At 51.1% G+C, this 19881-nt stretch overlaps 1 protein-coding gene across 3 annotated transcripts in view; it reads left to right on the top strand.

Annotated features, from left to right (window-relative positions):
• Positions 1-19881, top strand: part of PTPN3 (protein tyrosine phosphatase non-receptor type 3) — a 140416-nt gene that overhangs the window by 99782 nt on the left and 20753 nt on the right. For all 3 annotated transcript variants that reach the window (XM_079112577.1, XM_079112578.1, XM_079112579.1), the window contains exons 13-19: positions 812-946; positions 3616-3792; positions 11033-11219; positions 11343-11420; positions 12464-12520; positions 13552-13708; positions 16036-16196. In XM_079112577.1, the coding sequence (XP_078968703.1) occupies positions 812-946; positions 3616-3792; positions 11033-11219; positions 11343-11420; positions 12464-12520; positions 13552-13708; positions 16036-16196 (952 nt within the window). The remainder of the gene's footprint in view (positions 1-811; positions 947-3615; positions 3793-11032; positions 11220-11342; positions 11421-12463; positions 12521-13551; positions 13709-16035; positions 16197-19881) is intronic.

The raw sequence follows: 19881 nt of genomic DNA, 5'->3' as shown, positions 1-19881 counted from the left end.
CACATGTTTTCTGATGTAGAGCAGTCTCCTCGAGATGCCACCATGAGTACTCCCGTCAGGGCGACAGTGGCATTTGTCATTATAACTTAGAAAGTGACATTCTAGGGGAAGTTTGGTTTTGTCTGTCTGTGTTTTTATTGGTGGGTTGGTTTTAGGCCACAAGGAAATATGTATAATGTTTTCCTAAGACATCAAAACGTAGTTTAAAATTTACAATACCAGAACAGAAAGTGTTAGCCCTAAATGAGCTTCAAACTATTCTCTCAAATAATTCATTCTCCAAGATTTAAATTCACTATATATAGATAAAATTCGGAAATAACCTTCAGAGAACATGACCTGAAATTATACTTTCTAAGTATATCCTTAGGTTCTCTGTCAGTTACCAGTGATTTACAGTGACAGTCTCTGCCAGCCAGGGTGACAAAGAGCATCCGGAGGGGTGGTTAATATTTTCACTCCTGCCAGTGAGAGTAAAGTGAGAATCCCTCGAAGTTACTTGAACTCTGCTTCTGCGCTATCCCGGCATTCCTTCTAATCTGGTAAGGTTTGGTCAGGTTCTGCAAGTAACCAGATAGCTTAAAATAGTAGAAACACAAACACATTTTCACCAAAAGAAATACCATAAGGAGAAGCCAGGCCTCTTAAGGCCAGTCCAGCTCTGCTCTTGAGGACCTGGTTGATGTCACCCAGGTGTTGAGCCAGCTGTCCGTCGGGGCAGGGGCTTGGGGAGACTCTGATTCACTGTGCTGTGCTTGCTTTCTTGCTGGCTATGTCAGTGTGGAAAGTGAACCTGCATCTGATTTTTCAGGTCTGTAAATAACCAGTATTGCAAAAAGGTGATTGGAGGGATGGTGTGGAACCCAGCCATGCGGAGGTCCGTGTCGGTGGAGCACCTAGAAACCAAGAGCCTGCCTTCCCGGTCTCCTCCTATCACCCCCAACTGGTATGTCCTCCTTTGTGCCACCCACCAACACACACGTTCTCTTTCAGCCTATAAATTCCTGAGCACAGATGGCCTGCAGTCAGAGTCTCTAGGTAATTTTGGGCTATTGTAGAAATAACTGTTTTCCTGAAGTGTACAAGTCTAGCTAAACATTTTCCATAGCATGTAATGTTGAAATGTTCTTTAAATTTTTAAGAAATGTTTAAGTTAGCATAATTGCACATGTTATGGGGTACAGTGTGATATTCTGGCCCAGGTGTACAATGTGTAAAAATCAGATCAGAACAACTGACGTGTCTCTCACCTCAAAATATTTATCATTTCTTTGTGTTGGGAACATTCAAAATCCTCTCTACTATTTGTCTTGAAATATACAATTGTTGTCAACCACGGTTATCCTATTATCCTAGAATTTTAGAAGTTATTCCTCCTACTCTGTTTGTTTTTTTTTTTTAAACAAATTTGGTCTTTTTTGGGGCGGGGTACCAGGAATTGAACTCAGGGGCACTCCACCACTGAGCCACATCCCCATCCCTATTTTGTATTTTATTTAGAGACAGGGTCTCACTGAGTTGCTCAGCGCCTGGTATTTTTGCTGAGGCTGACTTTGAACTTGCGATCCTCCTGCCTCAGCCTCCAGAGCCGCTGGGATAACAGGCGTGCACCACTGTGCCCGGCTATGAATTTGGTCTTAATAGATTTGGAAGCTGCCATCCGCTGAAATGCCCTCTTAAGATCACAGTCTGCATCAGCACATTAAATGCTCTGAGAAGTCCTGTGGTGAAGTGGCATCAACAGTTTTATTTAATCTGACACTTCCCATTAATACCACACAAGATAAACTTCGGGAAAAGCCAACAGAAGTACATGATGTAAATGACGTGAGACTGTGTTACTCGGCAACGGCACCAAACACCCCTGGGGAGGGAGCCCGCTAACTTTTAAGGGTGCAGCAGCTTAAAAGGAGGGACATGCATGGGGTCGGGGTGTGGCTAGTGGTAGAACATTTGCCAGCATGCGCAGAGCCCTGGGATCCATCCCTAGCACTGTAGGGGATGGGGAAAAGGAAGGATATATGTCATTTGGGTTTGCAACTGAAAGACCCAAACTCAGATTTTAGCTCTCCTGTTAATTAACAAGTTTATTTTTTTAACCTTTCTGATCTCAATTTACTCATCTATAAAAGGGTTATAAAGATTACCACAAAGAGTAATCTTATGTTTCTATAAGCAATGTTTTTTGAGTTTGCCTTGTAAGACTTTATTTCAAAAGGGCCAGGTAGAATTTTTCTGCTACTGTTCTTTTACTATAATGACCCCCCAAAGATATCAGCCCATTTTTGTGCATGTCTCCAAAAAGGCCGGGCATCAGCAAGAGGGGGAGCTGCCCCCGAGCTCCACTTGGAATTAACAGTGTGGCTCTAAAGACAGGAGCACCTGTGTGTTCCTGAGCCAGGATTTCCTGGGACAAAAGGAAACTGGGGAAGAGCCAGGGAGAGAGGCTGCTATACTGGGCCTACGGGGTAAGGACCCTCTGCTGGGGGCTAGAGGCCCTGAACCTGGATAAAGATCATTTTCAGTATCAAATCATGACTGGACGAATAGATTTGTGTCTTGGTTTCCAAGATTCAAAATTTTTTAATCTTCCAGGATCCTAAAGGGGTTAATTCATGCTATAAAGTAGCAGCTTCCTTTATCTGGAACTGTCTTTGGCAGCAGTGCCAGGAACCAGAGCTCTGGGTGGGGTCCAGAACAGCAGGGCTGGATGTCACCACACTCGTGGCCTGCAGCTCTTGTTGCTAATTATAGGTCCCCTCCTAAGAGCGTCACCGGGGCCTTTTCACTTATGCAGTGGACACAGCACCATTGATTCTCTGGACTCAGGGAGATTGCAAGTCACGGAGGTCCAGACGTGCCAGGGAGAAATAGCTAACAAAGGGAAGACGGAATGCCGTGAGCAGGAGAGCGTGTCTAGGGTTTCCTGCTGCAGGAGCAGATGCCGAGGGGCTCACCCAGCGTTCTGAGGAAGTTGCCCCCTTTGGCTCATTCTTAGGAGCTGGTCGTGCAGCTGAGGCTCCTGGGTCGAGGGACTTGCCTCAGGTCCCTTGGTTACTGCTGCTGTTGCAGCAGGGCAGCACTCGCATGTCCATCTGCTAACGTGTGTCTCATAAGGGAGAGGTAGTTTAAAAAGCAAACATTCCCTTCTGGGATCAAGTGGAATTCACCCAAAAGGACATACATAGCCGAAATAAGATTTGAGTTTTGCCAAGTAATACACTTTGGCATCTACACTTTTTATTTACATTGTTCAAATTGATGGGGGAAATTTTCTGATTGGCAGCCAGTGTGATGTCTTGAGAACTCGCGTTCTGAAAGAATAGCACCCTAGGTCAGCAGTCATTGACCAAAGGACTTAAGCCGACCTCTTCCTACCGATCTGTCAGGCTGAGACTGGGGTTCTAGGCACACCGCTTGGCCGAGAGTGCAGGGATCTGCGTCACCCAGTGAATTCCACCAGTGCAGTAATGAGGTACCTGGCTCTGACTTTCTAGCAGCATCAGCCAAGGCCTCCTTAGCAGGGCCAGCACATGATACCCCAGCATCACGTCTGGTCAAACCTCTATGTCGCATTTGTTTTCAGTGCTTTGAACTTAACCTCTCCCCACCCAGGCGAAGTCCTCGGCTCCGGCATGAAATCCGAAAGCCCCGCCACTCCTCTGCAGATAACCTGGCGAATGAGATGACGTACATTACAGAAACCGAAGACGTGTTTTACACCTACAAGGGCTCCCTGTCTCCCAAAGACAGCGATTCAGAAGTTTCCCATAACCGCAGCCCACACCGAGAGTAAGAATCCTATGGCCTTTCCTTTCTCTGTGTCTGCTTCTTGGCTATCTTTTTTTTTGGATGTTGAGGAATTTGCCCAGGTCCAGATTGCCTTTTGCTGGTGGCTGCAGCCAGCTCCCGAGGGCACTCTGCCAGGATGAGATCATAAGTCAGAGCAGCCCGTCTGCACAGGGAGGCAACCTGTGTTGCCTGGGGCGTGGCGCTCACGCTGCTTTTCATCTGTGACAGAGACCTCCTCTCCACGTACCTGTCAGTCTCTCGCAGTCCCCTCTAGTTTATGAGCAAAGCTCAGCTTAACTCATTCCATGCTGCAGAGGCAGACTCCAGGGCTGTGTGAACTACAGCTTCTTTAGACTGAGCTTCGCCGTGACTGTGAATCACTGGGAAAGCACTCACCCTGAGAGCCTTCTCGGAACAAGAGCACGTCCTGAGGGATTTTGTTTTCTTTTTAAGCAAAAGTCTGAAGGCAAAAAGCATGCTGGAACATCCCTGATTGTCAAATTTTGTCAGGGACAGATCCTTCTATTTCCCACTCTTTTTTTATGTGACAAATTCCCTTCATTGATAAAGCCAGGAAAAGTATGTCTCTTCTAAAAGACTGGCTTGAGTTCGTTATTCAGTAACATGTGGCTAACCATTGGTTCCCTTTTTGCCTTGCTTACCAGGAAGCTCAGCGCTCCATGTTATGCTCAGTTGCATTCACTTTCTTCAGCCCAGGTTTCCGATAGAGCCTTCCTTACCTTTCCTATACAATTCTACCAATCTACATTTTAGGGTAAGCTCTCCAGTCATCTTTTGAAGTAGACAAGACTTAGGTCATAAATTAAATGACTTTTTAGGCTAAAGTATGATAGGAAAGAACAGGCGGACAAGAAATGAACTTTAGTCATTCGGTGTCCATTCTGTAAGCCCCATCCTGTGGCCAAAGTAGAGAAAGTGCCTTCCCTCCCAGCAGAGAGCAATGAGCGGGCTCCCTCTTCATCTGCACGTGCTTATCACTGAAGCTGGAGGCCGATGGCGCTCAGCACCTCCTTCCACTCCTGTGGGGTTGCTGCCTCTCCTCTGCCCCGCCCACGGCAAGCATGGTCTTCAGCTTATCTAGGCCCTGGACACCTCTGGTTAAGTGGTCCCCGTGGTCATCATTTCCCTGTGACCTGAGTTTGATGATGCTTTTGTTGAAATGATCGCTGTCTCACTCCAACTTAAAGCCTGCTACCCTGTTGTGGAGCCACAGGGACGGCTGTGAGTTCTTCTGGTGACGCTTGTGGCTTTGCACACCACAAGCAAACCTAGGAACAGAGGCAGGAGGACAGGCGTGCGCGGCCAGAGCCCGTTGGGGTCCTCTGGGCTCTGGGCTCTGCTGCTTGGGCAAAAGGAAAAGAGGGCGCAGGGAACTGCCCGAAGGCTTGCGGAAACCCGGGTGCCCACTCCGCGCCAGCAGCCCCCTTGGAGGGTCTTAGAGCACCCTGACCCTCACTGCCCACTAGGGTGGCCACCAGCAGTGGACATTCAGGTCTAAACTAATTAAGAAGAAATGTCAGCATCCCGTTCTTCTGTCACACCAGCCATTTTAAATGCAATCGAGCCGCGTGTGGGTAGCGGCTCTCATGTGGGACAGCACCTATTAGCCCACTCCAGTTGTCACAGAAAGTGCCATCGACCGTACTCTAGACCGGAACTTTTTTGTTACTCATCGGAAGTGGCGTGAACTGCCAGAGTGTCTACGAGTGAGGTGGGCGTTTCTCAAACAGAAGTGACGTGTGGGTGGGACCAGCCACTGGCTTGCAGTCGGAGCTCTTCCCATCTCTCACCTGGCCTCTTGGCTGTGGCACCAGGGTGACCTCAGAGAGCCTGGGTGGCCCAGGCCCCTCTGTCACCTCGCCGTGTAAGCGGGGCCAGGTGCAGGAGAGATGCCTTCTCCAGGGCATGTGGACACTCCAAGGTCATTTCTGGGTCCCGCAACACTGCCCGTCCTCTGCTGGCCATGGAGGGGGAAGCAGGGAAACAGACTAGGCAAGGCTCGGCCTTCAGGTGCTGCCTGGGCTAATGGCACCTTATCAGCCTCCGTCGTCACACCAGGGTCCCGGGAAACCCAACCAGCTGCGTGTCCTGCATCAGATTTTCTCACTGGTCGGCACTCCATGGAATTAGAGCATGGTCCACTCGGAGCCACCAACCACAGAGGGCTGTTGACATTTAAGTTAGTGAAAATTAAGTTTAAAACTCACCTCCTCGGGCCTGTTGATCTCAGAGTTGGGGCCCTGCTCACCCCTACACAGCGCACACTGACTCTTTCAGAGCTCTCTGAGACCTGGGACAAGGTCTGTTCCAGGAGCGCTTTTTACTTTGTAGCCTAAATGTTAAAAGAAGCAAATAATGGTGATTTAAAGACAGTCTTTCTGCCAGGGTTTTGCCAGGTGCCAGGACCACGGGTGTGAATGGCCGCGTTGCAGGCGGGCCAGAAGGTGGGAAAGCTGGCACCCTCACCTCAGTTAGGCAGGGGACCCCTTCCTGCTGTGGGGAGCCTCTCTGCTGGGGCTCCGGGGCTGCTGGCTTTCCCGAGAGTCTGGGGACCCTCCGCTGCCCAAGGCAGGAAGGGCAGGCTGGTCTGTGCTGGGTGAGAAGAGCTGTGTTGGCTACTTCACTGAGTATTTGCAAAATGTTTAAGAAAAGTTTGACATGTTTTCTACAGCACATTTGTGTTAAGAGGCAAAAAGAAGCATTCTGTCAGAGAAATCAGATGAATAATACCACAGGCGGCAAGCAGGGTTTCTTTGAAGAGGAAGAATTAAGTGTGGTGTTCTGTACTTGGTTAAGGACAAGGAAGAGAGAGAGAAGAGTGGTTAGGCTCGGGCTGTCTGAACATGATCCTAGCACATGACTCACGCCGGCTTGTGCTGCGTTCAGAGCAGCACCGCGGAGTTTATGGTCGGGCCTCTGAAGCCTGGGCATTTTGCTTTGTGCCCAGGCAGGCCGTTCGCTGCCGCTGCTCCCTCCACTTCATCAGCCATTCTTGTCCCTTTCCTCGCCTCCAGGGGAAGAACGGATTCTGCAGAGAACTCAGTTTTCCTGTTGGCGATAATAGCAAAACAGCCCCCACCTCCCACCTCCCTCCCAGACCCAGGGAGAAAATGCAGAGGTCAGAAAACCCACCTTGCCGAGCCGAAGCTGCAGGAAACAGTGGTCCAGGGTTAGGGCTGTGTTTGGAAGACCTCTTGCTGTTACTTGATCACGGTTGTTTCAACCCGTCACCAGCACAAGGCACCCCTCTGGCGAGCATTGCTGCTTGTCGCTGCCACTCATCTGCTTGTTCCTTCAAGCTGCCTTCTCCCACGGGATCAGGGGCAGGTGTCGCTTTTCATTTCAGAACTTCCTGCATGGGAAGGGGCCTTGGGAATCTCCTCCCTGTTGCATTGACAGTGTATAAATTCTCCTGGCCTTATCATCCAGGGCCCAAGGACCCCACCAGCAGTGGGGAGCTCCCCTGCGGCATGGCAGCACCCTCTGTTCTGGACCCTGGGATGTCAGAGCAGCGTGCCCTCTCTGTCCACAGGTTCTGCCTCCACAGACCCAGCCAACCACCTGCATGTCACATCCAAAGTGCAGTCGGGCCTGTGGTGGTTGCTGCCTCCATGCCAAGCAGGTCCAGACTCTTTTCCTCTTGTTATTCCATCAGCAATACAGCGTAACAGCTCTTTAGGTGACATCTACCTCGTCTTTGGTATTACAGGCTAACTAGAGAGGATTCAAAGTCCATGAGAAAGTGTGCACAGGTTACATGCAAATACTGTGCCATTTTACTTCGGGGACAAGTGTGCCCGTAGACTTGGGCATCTGTGGTGGTGGGTGTCACAGACAGCCCCCCATAGACCTGAGGACAACTGTTCTTTGGGACTGCTGGACGTCTCCTCAATGCCGCCCTGATGTGCAGGTTCCTGCCCTCTTTCCAGATCCACTGGCGGTCCTGGCTCCCGATCTCCAAGTTAAACAGTCACAGTTCCCGAGCCCCCGCCCTCTCCGAGGGTACCCCAGCTCCGTAGCAGAGGGCGGCCGCAGATCCAGGGGCACGAGAGGACCTGCGTCCTTCTGAGCGTCTCCTCGGGGCACCAGCCGGGGCCAGGTTTCCTCAGGGCTGTGCGGTCCTTCTCCCTGAACCCTGCCTGTCCTTCACTTGGCTTTGCCCATGGGCGTGTGAACCGGCCTGCCTGGCAGGGGCCCCTCATCCCCTTGCGTCTGGGAGAGGGAGGCACTTCCCGGTAAGCCCCGCTTGGACCTGCCGGAAGCGTCTGTCTTCCTCTGCTCCTCTTTCTCTTTCACCATCCTCATCCAGCCTCTCCTCTTGTTTCTTCCGCCTCCCAAACATCTGGACTGGGGTGCAGGGTGGGTGTCACGCCCCTGTTTTCCTTGCGTGGGAAACCCTGCCGTTTCTCATTTCTTAACATCTCTGGTCTTCAGAGAAATGACTTCCCAAGGCTTTTGTTTGTGAAACTTGTCGCATTTACAGTTCTTAGGCGTCTGGCAGTCGGGCTGGCTCTGCCTCTTTCTCCCCAGGGTCATGGATATGGTGCAGCCCGAGCTGGCTGCAGTGGTTCCCTCAGGACAGGACAGTCCTCCTTGGTGTCCCCCCTCCTCCTGCCTCAGGACGTTTGCTGCTGCTCTTCCTCCCCCAGTCACCAGCTTCATCCCACCACAGTCTTCTTGCCTCCCGCATCCCACCCCTTCTTTGTTCCTGTCACAGGAACTTCCTCGGAACCCAGCTTCACAGGCTTCACAGTGGTCAACCCTGCAGGGAACCACTGTATATATCTGGTCAGGCCAAAAAGAAGCCATTATTTATATAAGTTACCATTGCTTTAAAGTAACCTCTCCAACCCTGCTTGGAAAACAGGCTGGGTCACAGGATGGATCTGAAAATGTCACCAGGACTAGAAAGAACAGCGGTGCTGGTGTCATCCAGCACCGCGAGCTGATTTAGACCATGGAGTTTTATACTGGAAAGAAAAATATTTTGAAATCTCATATGATGAAACCCACACATTTGGAAAAAAAGTTCCAGTTAACCATAATATTCATTAATACCACTTACCTGAATGTAGTCTGTCCCCTTGTTCGTTGGCCCCGCTTTTCTGGCTTCTGCGTACCTGCCCTTCACCCTTCCTGTGGCTCACCCACTCCCGAGGCTCTTCCAGACATTTCAAGTGTGCACACGCTGTTAGCAGCCGCTTCCCATTAAAGGCCTCAGTCCACCCAGAACTGGAAATAGCACTTCCCGAGCCCTTTGGCTTCGGCAGTTGCCCTTCCTGCCATTGGGTGGCGCTCTTGTAAGCAGTAAAACAGGCTGGGGGTGTAGCTCTAGGGTGGGGTGCTTGCCCAGCTGTGTGATACCCTAGCTGGGTTCAGTCCCTAGCACTGCAAGACAATAAATCGACAAAACAACTCATAAAACAGCCATGTTGCCCTAGTTGGGGACAATTTTTGCAATCTTCTTTTAAGTAAATTAGAGTCTCACTCACTTTCGGTGTGAAAATGTACCATCAGCGTACAGCTTCTGCTCCAGAAGATCCTCTCTGAAACGCCCTCCCGTCCCAACACTCTTCCCTCAGCCAGCCGCAGGAGAACCACAAGGCCAGATCTGCCCCTCCAGATTGCTGTTTCCGCATTGGTCTGTCGCTGAATATTTTGTTCAAATAAATTGAGATCATGAATTATTCTGTGTGAATAGGTAGAGGTTTTCTATTTAAGGTAAGCTCACTTGGGCCGGGGTTGTAGCTCAGTGGTAGAGCAAGCACGCTCTTGCCTGACAGGCCTGAGGCGCTGGGTTCCGTCTCCAGCACCGTGAACGAACAAGGAAGCGCGAATCGTAACTTGCCAGGAAAGAGAGAAGCACAGGACAATGAAAAGCCAACAGATAAGGGCGAGGAGTAAAGGTTCAGTAAAGGTGGGGCCGCTGACTGCGATGCGGCAGAGTCTGAGAATGTGGGGAGAAGCCATACTCCTGTGCTTTGTGAGACCCCTGTGTGAGGTCCCCAGATCCGTGTGGGTGATACTGACACTGAGCATCCTGTCCTATACATTGGTGGCAGGGATGGTTGATCCTGTGGCCCTTGAAGTTAGAAACAGAGGAGTTTTAAGAGCAGATTTGGTATGGCCCAAAGAGGAAGGGAACACTCAGGACCCACCTGCATCAGACTTCTGTCTCCTAGGTAAGGGGAAAGCTGTGCAACCTTAGGCAGGTTACTCAGCCTCTCTGAACCTCAGCATCTCCATCCATGAGATGGAGTTGAAGCAAATGACCACAGAGGCCTGTTTGATTCTAACCATCCATAATGCCCAAGACTGCACGGTCCAGCAGAACTTTTGTGGTGCTAGAAATGTTCTGTGACTGCTCTCCAGCTTGGAAACCAACAACCACATGTAGCCATTGAGCATTTGAAATATAGCCAGCACAATCAAGGAACTGACTTTCTCATCTTAAATTATTTAAATATAAGTACCACGTGTGACTTGAGGCTGCCGTGTTGGACAGCGCAGCTCTGGATACAGGAGGACCAACTTTAAATTAGAGAAAAATAAAATGCAGGAGCTCAGTGAGGGCAACTCATGGATGTCAGCCAAGTAATGCAAACTAGGGGTGATAGTGATCCTGAACACGCTGCAGTCTCCCCTCTTCCTCTGGTTGGCCAGGGATGCCATGAAGCAGAACTGTGGGCAGGAATGAACTGGAAGGAAAATGGCTTTCAGAAGATACGGGGACGTGTGCATTTGCATGGCCTTGCCTGGCAGAGTCTGGGTCAGTACTTAAACCCAGGCACAGCGCTGCATACCTATAATCCTAGCACCTGGAAGGCTCAAGTCCAGGAGTTCAAGGCCAGCCTGGACACCATAGCAAGACCCCCATCTAAAAAAAGAAAAAAAAAAAAAAGTTTAATCACCAGATTAACAGGACACATTGTGCCCATCAGCCTTCTAAATGAAGGAAACAAAGGTCTTCAGCAGCTCATGGATCCAACCTGCCCTCCTGTCCCTTTGCCCCCAAACTAAATGCTATTATGTAGGCCAGACCAGGGCAGGCGTGGCTGGAGGACTTCGCGTGCCATAGCCCTGCAGTTGACCTTCGCAGCTCTAAGGTTCCAGAGATCCATGAGCACCCTGAGATGCCAGGCCCCAAACAGGTGGTGGTGTTTGCTTTAATAACTTTTTAATCCAGCTATTAAAATATCTCCTCCTTCCCCACGATAAGGAGTTTGTCCGAGAACAACCCAGCACAAAGCTGCCTGACCCAGAAGTCATCCAGTTCTGCGTCTCCATCTTCAAATGCTCCAGGCTCCTGCTCGCCTGAGGGGGTCGACCAGCAGTTTTTAGAGGACTACCACAGGGTGACCAAAGGGGGCTCCACTGAGGATGCCAGCCAGTACTACTGTGACAAGGTGAGCCCAGATCCTGCCACACCTGTGACCCACCCTCAGGAACAGGCAGCTGAGCTGTGATGACTTATCCCCAGCCACTGGAAAGGGAAGTAACGTAAATGACCACTTTCAAATGTTTTCCAGAATGATAACGGTGACAGCTACTTAGTCTTGATCCGTATCACACCAGATGAAGATGGAAAATTTGGATTTAATCTTAAGGTATGTCATGCGTATTTATAAGGTAGATTTATGCTAGGAAGCCATCATGAGATGGATTTTAATTTCCATTAAAAATGTGCTGCATAGCTAAGCTGCGTAAGGAAACTGGCTCAGCTCTCCAAATTGGGAGTTTTTAATGTGACCGAGGCTGGCTGCTACCTGCTCTGTGCCTGACATTTGCCCGCACACTAGATTTATGTCACCTTATTGAGCTCTTAAAATAAGCAGTGAAGACAGTATTTTTAAACCTATCTCACAGATGGATACTGAGGCTCAGAGAGATGAAGGCACTCGGTTGGCAAGCAGATCGACCCCCTCAAAGGGGTTAAGAGAATCCCGCAGCATTGCTAAAGCTGATAAGAAAAAAGCTATGCAAGATGCAGGGCCTGTCCCGTCCTCTGGGCGCCTTGGGGCAGTCTGCACTCGGTGTCCCATGGGCTGATCCCATCTGTCTTGTCATGTTGTGGGAACAGCCTCACTTGTTGATCTGCAGCTTGGGGATGTGGCACAGAGTTCAGCAGTTGCTTCAGAGCCTCTTTCTCATGAAGTCTGAAATGTTTGCCGAAGGCCCTTTATGGAGAAAGCTTGCCAACCTACCGACCTCTAACCCCTGCCCTGGAGCAGGTGAGGGCAGGGGTCTTTGCTGGCCTTCCCCGGCCGCCCTCGTGCACGTCTTTCTTGGCACACAGCAGCCTGCTCACAGGTTGGAGCACTCAGCGCGACCCTTGCTGAGGCCTCGCCTACCTGTACTGAGAGCTCCCCGTACCAGCCACCCCGGGGCCCTCCTGGGTGCCAGCACGGCCAACGTGGAGCCTGCACCCTCTTCAGTCCATCACCCACGGGGTGTCCAGAGTCTTCCCATGAGCCCTCTGCAGGAAAGCCCACGGTGTGTTCCCCAGTTCTGAGAGGGGTGCCAAGGCCTGTGAGCAGCACAGGTCCAGGTCTGAGGCCTCCCCTGGGTCAGAAGGCTGGCTTTATTGGTGTCTGGCTGTGTGTGTTGCTGTGGACTACTCCAGTGTCATTTCATGTCGACATGTTCACAGGGAGGAGTGGATCAGAAGATGCCCCTTGTGGTCTCAAGGATAAACCCCGAGTCACCTGTAAGTAGACGTGTCCCATGCTGCTTCCGTGTTCGCTGCCCCCAGCTCCCAACAGGTCTGCGTCGGTCCCTTTTCTTTCCTCTTTTTTTCGCCAGCAGCAGAGTGCGTTTCCACACAGATAGATGGAGGAAGTGGGACTCGGGTTTGCTAGAACCTTCTGCTCGGTGAGCCCTGGAGGCTCAGCACCAGTATCACCTGGGACCTCATTAGACAGCAGGACGTCTGGCCCAGCCCAGGCCTGCTGAATCAGACTGTGCATTTGGTGGTTTGTGTATGTATTGAATTCTGAGAAGTACTGCGGAGGAAGGGGACACCGAGCCACAGAGTGCTGTTGTGCTTGCTCTGAGCAGGATCGAGGCCCTCGTGCCCCCTTCCCACCATCTCACCATCAGCACCACCCCAGCCCTCCAGACCACGGCGTTTTTTCTTTCTGGTCACTGTGATTGTGTGTATGGAAGGCATACAACACGACGCTCAGCCCCAGGTGCAGTGGAGGGTTACCACAGTAGCCTAACGCGTCTGCCACGCTCTGAAGCTGCCTGGCGACCATTTGCTTTTCTAAAGCAGGAGAGCATCAGAATCCCTTCTAAGGAGGGGCCCCCGGGGGTTTTACTCTTGAGCTTCCACCCCCAAGCCTGTCGTTTTCCTTGTGTTGCTATTTGTGATTCCTGGGGATTCCTGTGCTCTTCCACGCGTCACCTTGCCCTGCAATGGCCCCTGCCTCTGGTGTGGTGCTGACAAGAACCTCCCCTTGCAAGACGTGGATGCGTCCTCACTTGCAGCTGCCATCTCCTTTTCTAACAGCACATCCAGAGTGAGGCAGTTTCTTGGCCTTATCCAGAACGGCTTCCTAGCTCACTCTGAGCGGCACTTCTTTAAAATCCCACAGCCTGGTACCTTCCCTGTGCCTGTACCAGTGGGTGTAAAAACGTGACATGACGTGGCAGCAGTCTCAGGTGTCCAGGACCGGGAGCCTGCTGCCCCTGGAGGGAGGTGTCATGGTAACGGACGCTGGCTTTTCCTCCACGCAGGCGGACACCTGCATTCCGAAGCTCAACGAAGGGGATCAGATCGTGTTGATCAATGGCCGGGACATCTCCGAGCACACCCACGACCAGGTCGTGATGTTCATCAAAGCCAGCCGGGAGTCCCACTCGAGGGAGCTCGCCCTGGTGATCAGGAGGAAAGGTAACAGCGCCAGCGGGGGAGGAGCCACAGGGACGCTGCCTCAGCAAAGCAGGACCTTGTCCAGCCCCTCCCGTGGTTTGAAAACACGGAGTCTAGCCAGCATCTGAAAATCGAGAATTTTCACGTAGGAGACTGTGGTTTCTCACTGGGAAAAGGAGAAGATCCGCCTCCCCAGGGCTTGACGCCTCGAGGCTGGTGCTCTGAAGGGAGGCAACCCCAACACCCACTTTATTCCAGGCCGGAGCCCCATTCCTCCAGCTCAGGCACAGCCTAGCCCCCATGGGGCTCTCAGCTGCCTGGTCCTGCAGGTGGTCACATGTTCAGCTCCTTCTCCAAGTTAGATTTCCAGTGTGCTCTAGGTTCTGCTGGGCAGGTCCCGGGCATAGAGGGGCGGAGCCTGAGGCCCAGCCAATTCCTGACTCCGCCTCCGGTCTGTCAAGGGACCTTGAGCAGGTTACAGGCCCAGCCTGCACTTCTGTGTTCCGCAGCGTGACCTGGGGAGAGCTGAGTGCCCTCCTCACAGGGTTCTTGTGACGATTACCCATTGTTGTTCTCAGTAACAGATCAGGTCCCTCAGGTCCCCCACAGCCTTAAGTACGGGTAGTGGATGAGGGCGTGACTGCAAAGCCGCTCTGCCCTGGCTCAGGCCTGTTGGTACAGTGCCTGTGCCCTCCTCTCTGCTCCCAGGAGAACTCCAAGCCCAAAACTGGCCAGCGCCAGCACACACCCCACCTCCTGGGAGGCCTGAGGGGACCTCTTGGGATCCCTCCCAGGCCCCCGCAGCCTGCTGGGCACACAGTGGGTGTCCACTGCGCCAGGCGAGGATCTCACCTGGGGTCGATGGCTTCACGTCGTATCCTCCTCCACTCTCATGACTCCCTGTGAGATGGGTATTCTCACCCCAATAGAAAACGGGGCAGCCCCATCACAGGTGAGGAAGCTTCCCTGTTGCCATGTGACTGGTAAGGCCACACGAGGACAGGAGTCAGAGGAGTCGGATGGGAGCCTCCTCCACACAGACCTGGCTCGCCAGGCAGGCATGAGAGGCCTCCACTGGCCCCGGCCACGGGCTGGTGCCTGTCGGAGTGAGGAGAACCAGTGACTGTGGGCTGCCAGAGCTGAGCAGCAAGGGCTGTTGTCTAGTCATTGTGATCTTGAGTTTAGTTCTGACACAAGCATTCAGTAAGAAATATGAACTGAGCCAGGCATGTAGGTGCACGCCTATAATCTCAGGTTCGCAGGAGGCTGGGGCTGGAGGATCACAAGTTCCAGGCCAGCCTGGGCAAGGTAGCAAGACCCTGACTCACAAATAAGTAAAAGGTACTAGGGATGTAGTACAGTGCCCCTGGGTTCAATCCCCAGTATTTATATTAAAGAAAAAATGACAAGTCGACATTGGCACAGGAAAAATCACGTAGTACGAGAAGAACTGAGCTGCAGTCCACGAGAAGAATGTGGTCTTTAGAATCAGACATGGACTAATTTTCCAGGCCCTACCCTGATAGGCTGGGTCATTCTAGACTAATGGTTTGCCCTGTCCCTGGAGTTCGTTTCCTTGTCTGTGAAGTGGGAAGAACAACAACACATTCAGAATTGTGAGAATTCAGTCTGACTTTGGGGGGAAACTCAAACATTTAGTTTTCTTCTCCTTTCCTGTCATCTTGAAGGCAGTAGGGAGCCATTGAAGGCTTTTGAGGGAGTGACTTCCCTTTCTGAGGAAAAAAAGGGAAAATTCAGAAATGATCCCAGAGTTTCCAGTTTGGGAGAAGGGAGAGAAGTAGATACAGGCAGGTCAAGTAGTATTTTTTTCCCCTGCTGAGTTTGATATGAAAGGAGAATGTGGACCTAAAGATGTGAGATTGAAGCACAGAGGATATTCCTTAGGAACTTCCCCACAGAGACTGAGCTGCTGGGCACAAATTTGGGACCCTCCCCCAACCCCAGTGCCTGGGGAAATGGCATCTTAAGGGAATAAATGAAAAAAGACCCAATAAGGGAGAGGTACTGGGTTGGTAGAAAAATAACAAGGTCAGAGGACAAATAAGAAACTTGCTCCATGAACGTTCTTTCTCCTTTCCTGACCTTCAGCAAAAAGCCCCTGAGTCCTAAACGCCATCATTTAAAACTAACCGGAGATTAACCAGAGGTATGACTGACAAATTCCAGATCGTTTGCCTGGAAGCAGCATCTCGGTGGACGCGATCACCATGTGCTAAACCACTTAGTAAGACGTTTAAACACCTGTGCCCAGGTGCTGCAGGGTCACCCTTTGAGGGACACTGATAGCCAGAGCCACCAGCCAGACACCCTCTGTCTTGTTCTTCCAGCTGTCCACTCGTTTGCCGAGATCAAATCTGAAGATGAACTGAACCAGCTCTTCCCAGAGGCCATTTTCCCTGTGTGTCCAGAGGGTGGGGACACTTTGGAGGGATCCATGGAACTGCTAAAAAAGGGCCTTGAAAGCGGGACGGTGCTGATCCAGTTTGAGGTAAGAAGCCCCAGGGGTGACCCCTGCTGCCCAGGCCACACCACACACCCATCGGGCTTCCCTGCTGCCACTGAGCAGCCCAGGGTGAGGCGAGACAAGCCCTCGGTTCTGCAGCCGAGATGACCGTGGTTCACACACCTCAAACTGTGGGGTTGCCGCAGGGCATGGCCGGGCCACCTCCTAGGGGTGGAGTGGCCCAGCAGCAGGGTCCAGCAGGCAGGTTGGGACCTCAGCCGAGGCTGAGCTCAGCCTCACCCTCTTCTAGTAGCTCAGTAGTCATGGAGAGATGTGCCAGGAGCTGAGAGGTGGACGCTGAGCACATTCAACTACCAGCACAAAAGCTCAGACTCCATAGTGGATAGAGGCAGAGGAGCGATGGGGCCAGCTCTCCCACCCCCCCCACCCCCCACCCTGCTGCACCGGGGGATCCGAGCTCTTGGTGTCTTCCTGTGAGGACACAGCCTCTCCCTCACCCCACTGCCTCAGAACCACAGAAGCCAAAGCGAGGCCCAGGAGTGAGGCCACCAACAGAGGCACCCACAGAAGCCTTTACGAAACCAAAGGTGGCCACCGCTTAATGGATCGAAAATAGAGCGTGTTCACCTTCTGAATTCATTTAAAGGTAGAAGAAAGCAGATTAGTCCACGCACTGAGCGAGTAGAAGAAGGAACACAAAGGAATGTGAAATGGGCCAGTAGGGAAACCCAATCCTGATCAACAGTTCCGCACAGTCTGGGTTCATAATTAAGGACGAGCGTCTCAGATGGATTCAGACACACAGATCACGTTTATTAGAAACGCACATACAGGGAAAAGACAGGCGACAGTAGGAAGTGTGTCCGATGCTCGTGACTGCCCAGTGGTTCCAGAAAGCAGGGGGAACGTGAATATCAAACAAAGATGCATCCCCAGCACCACAAAAAACAACAAAAACAAAGACGCAAAGCGAAGCTCTGAGAGGAAGTTGTCTTGCAGTGGTGCAGGGCGTGGGAAGTAAAAACACGCCGCAGCAACGCGGGTTGAGTGGCAGCAGAGGGCAGAGCCCACAGCTCGGGAGGCAAAGGTAATCGGCCCCCAAAAACTCAGTAGGGAATTTTAAACTTTTTTCTATTTAACTACCTTGCCAGGTAATATAAAACAAAACAATCACTTCCTATCTTGTGGAAATGAAACTTGGGTAAGAGAATAGTAACATAAACACTCTCTAAAATAGTTAAGGAAGAACTCAGAGTCCAATTGCAAGTGATCTCAGTTCTATCCTTTTTGTTTTAATATTGGGGAAGGACCAGGAGTCCTTCACCCATTCAGCCAGCATCAGGTACTTCCCACGGGCCTGATGCTGGGTCTGGGTGGTAGTGAGGGAAGGAGGGGGTTTCTGGCTGCGAGGAGCTCACCGTCTGACTTTGGTATATTTGCGCATCAATGTGTATCATGAGTCTCAGAAACAGCTTGGAGACTAAGGTAGGGGAAGATTTTATTATACAGAAGGTAGTTCCATGGCAGCTGGAAGTGAGAAAGTTCCAGGAGGTCCTCTGGGGTGAAAAGTGGGATTAATAAGAGATGATGGGATTAAGTGAGGAGGGGGAGGGCATTCAGGAAGGTCCTGCTCGGCCGAAGTCCACAGAGTGTCAGGTGGCCTAAGGAAGTGGCCAGGAATCCTGGGGGCAGAGCTGGCTCCAGGTGAGGGAAGAGCCCTGGACCCAGGGAGAACGTTCCAGCTGGTGAGGCGCTGTGGGCTGTGCTTGGGGAAAACCCTCCGCTGGCCCTGCGCCCATTCTCCCCCACGCCCAGCCTTGGCTTTGATGTTTTTCCCCATGTGGGAGTCCCCGTACCATGGACCTTGAAAAGTGTTCGTCAGCTTTCTGAAGTTTTGAAAGGCCTTGCCACCCCTTCCTGTCTGTAAAAGTGTTTCTCAAAGGGTGACCTCTGACCACTTGTATAGGGGCCACCTGGGGAGCTTGTTAAATGGGCACTGTCCATAGCTACCAGGTACGGGTACTTTAACAAGGTCACCTGAGGGTCTGATGCACAAGCCGATGTGGAGAACGAGAGGGTGGAACTGTACCAAGATCTTTTCCCCTCCACCGCCCATCCAGAGTCTGCTCATGAAAGGTGATAGCATAAGAAAGAAGCAGAAAACGTATGCATTTGTAAAAGGGTTAAATTTAAGTGTGGGGACACATTTTTTTTTTTCATTTAGTCCATAAATTTTCTAGAGATTTCCTAAGTAGGAAATCCTTCTTTTTAAATAATGTCTTTTGCAGAATTCTAAAATACTGCACAGATAAAAGCAGATCGATCTACTCTGTGGTGGAAGCCCTAGGCTAACCGGAGCATCCCATGCAGATGTCCTCTGCAGCTGCTGGAGCAGAGTACCACCAAGGGACACCAGATCAAACAGGAAATTAATACAAAAGAGAACATTTAGTGGGCACTTACCCCGTGCCACGGGCTGTGAAGGCATCAGCTTACGTAATTCTCAAAGCAGCGCTGTATGGATCCTCTCATTATCCCCATCATAGAGAGGAAGGGGCTCCCCGAGGGCCCACAGTAAGAGGCAGAGCCTGACTTAAACCTGGGCTGGCCGACTCCAGAGCTTAGTCTGTGTAGCCATTGGAAACTACAAGACGCTTTGGCCCGAGAGGGCTGTTACTAGAGTAATGTCACATGGAGCCAGACTCAACTTTAAATCATGGCTCCACCCGTCACTTTCCTCTCTTGACCTCTGAGACCCCTGTCTTCCCTTCTGTAGATTGGTTGTCTCATAGGTTGAATTGTAAGGAGTAGATGAGATAGATACTTAATTCAGAACACCATAAGAAGAAAAACAACTATTATTATTTGTAACAAAGAGAGGCTCTAAGCCTGCTCTGTCTGCACAGGAAGTGGCCATTTGGCTCTGGTGTTGGAATCCTGGGCTGTCTGACTCAAGTCCAGGCTGTTGTGCCCAGACAATATGGCCACATCCCCGTTATCCTTTCTCCAGTGCCGTTGGCAGAAGGGGGCATGTGCTCTGTGCACAGGAGCAGGCAAAGGGAGCTCATGGCCAGCCGAGTCCATGGCAGGTGCCCTCACCACCCACTCCATGACCCAGAGCACCTGCCCTGGGGTAGGAGGTCGTGTGCAGATCCCTCTTGCATGGAACACTGGTTTTCTGTAAGCTCGCTCCGAGACTTTTTTTTTTTTTTTTAATAGGGAATTCCCGCATCCCTCCCATGGCTGTCAATAAACAATTACATACGTGTTGCAGAAAGCATTTGGTCCCAGCTGTAACGAAATCACACTTAATAATAATTAACATTTCTGGAGTACTCTGGAATCCACCAAGTGTATTTCACATATGTTGTTTCGGTTCTCACAGCAGTTCTGTGAAATAGATGAGGGCCAGAGTTATGAGGGTTTTTTATTTATTTTATTTTTTGGTGCAAGAGCTTGTAAATACCCTACCACTCAACCACAAGCCCAGGATCAAGATCACTCTTTTAAAGATGGAGTGAGGTAAAGAACTCATCCGGTGTCACGTACCTAGTCAGAGATAGAGGTAGATTTACAATTTATATTTTTAAAAAAAATCTGCCTGGGCATGATGGTGCCACCTGTTTTCCCATTCACTCAAGAGGCAGATGCAGGAGGATCCCAGGAGTTCAAGACCAGCCTGGGCAGTGTAGTGAGACCCTGGCTCACA

Source organism: Sciurus vulgaris (assembly GCF_902686455.1).
Source record: "Sciurus vulgaris genome assembly, chromosome: 15".
In the NCBI taxonomy this organism is placed as follows: Eukaryota; Metazoa; Chordata; class Mammalia; order Rodentia; family Sciuridae; genus Sciurus; species Sciurus vulgaris.
Note: the sequence above shows the minus strand (reverse complement) of the source record. Positions and strands in the feature narration are given on the sequence as shown.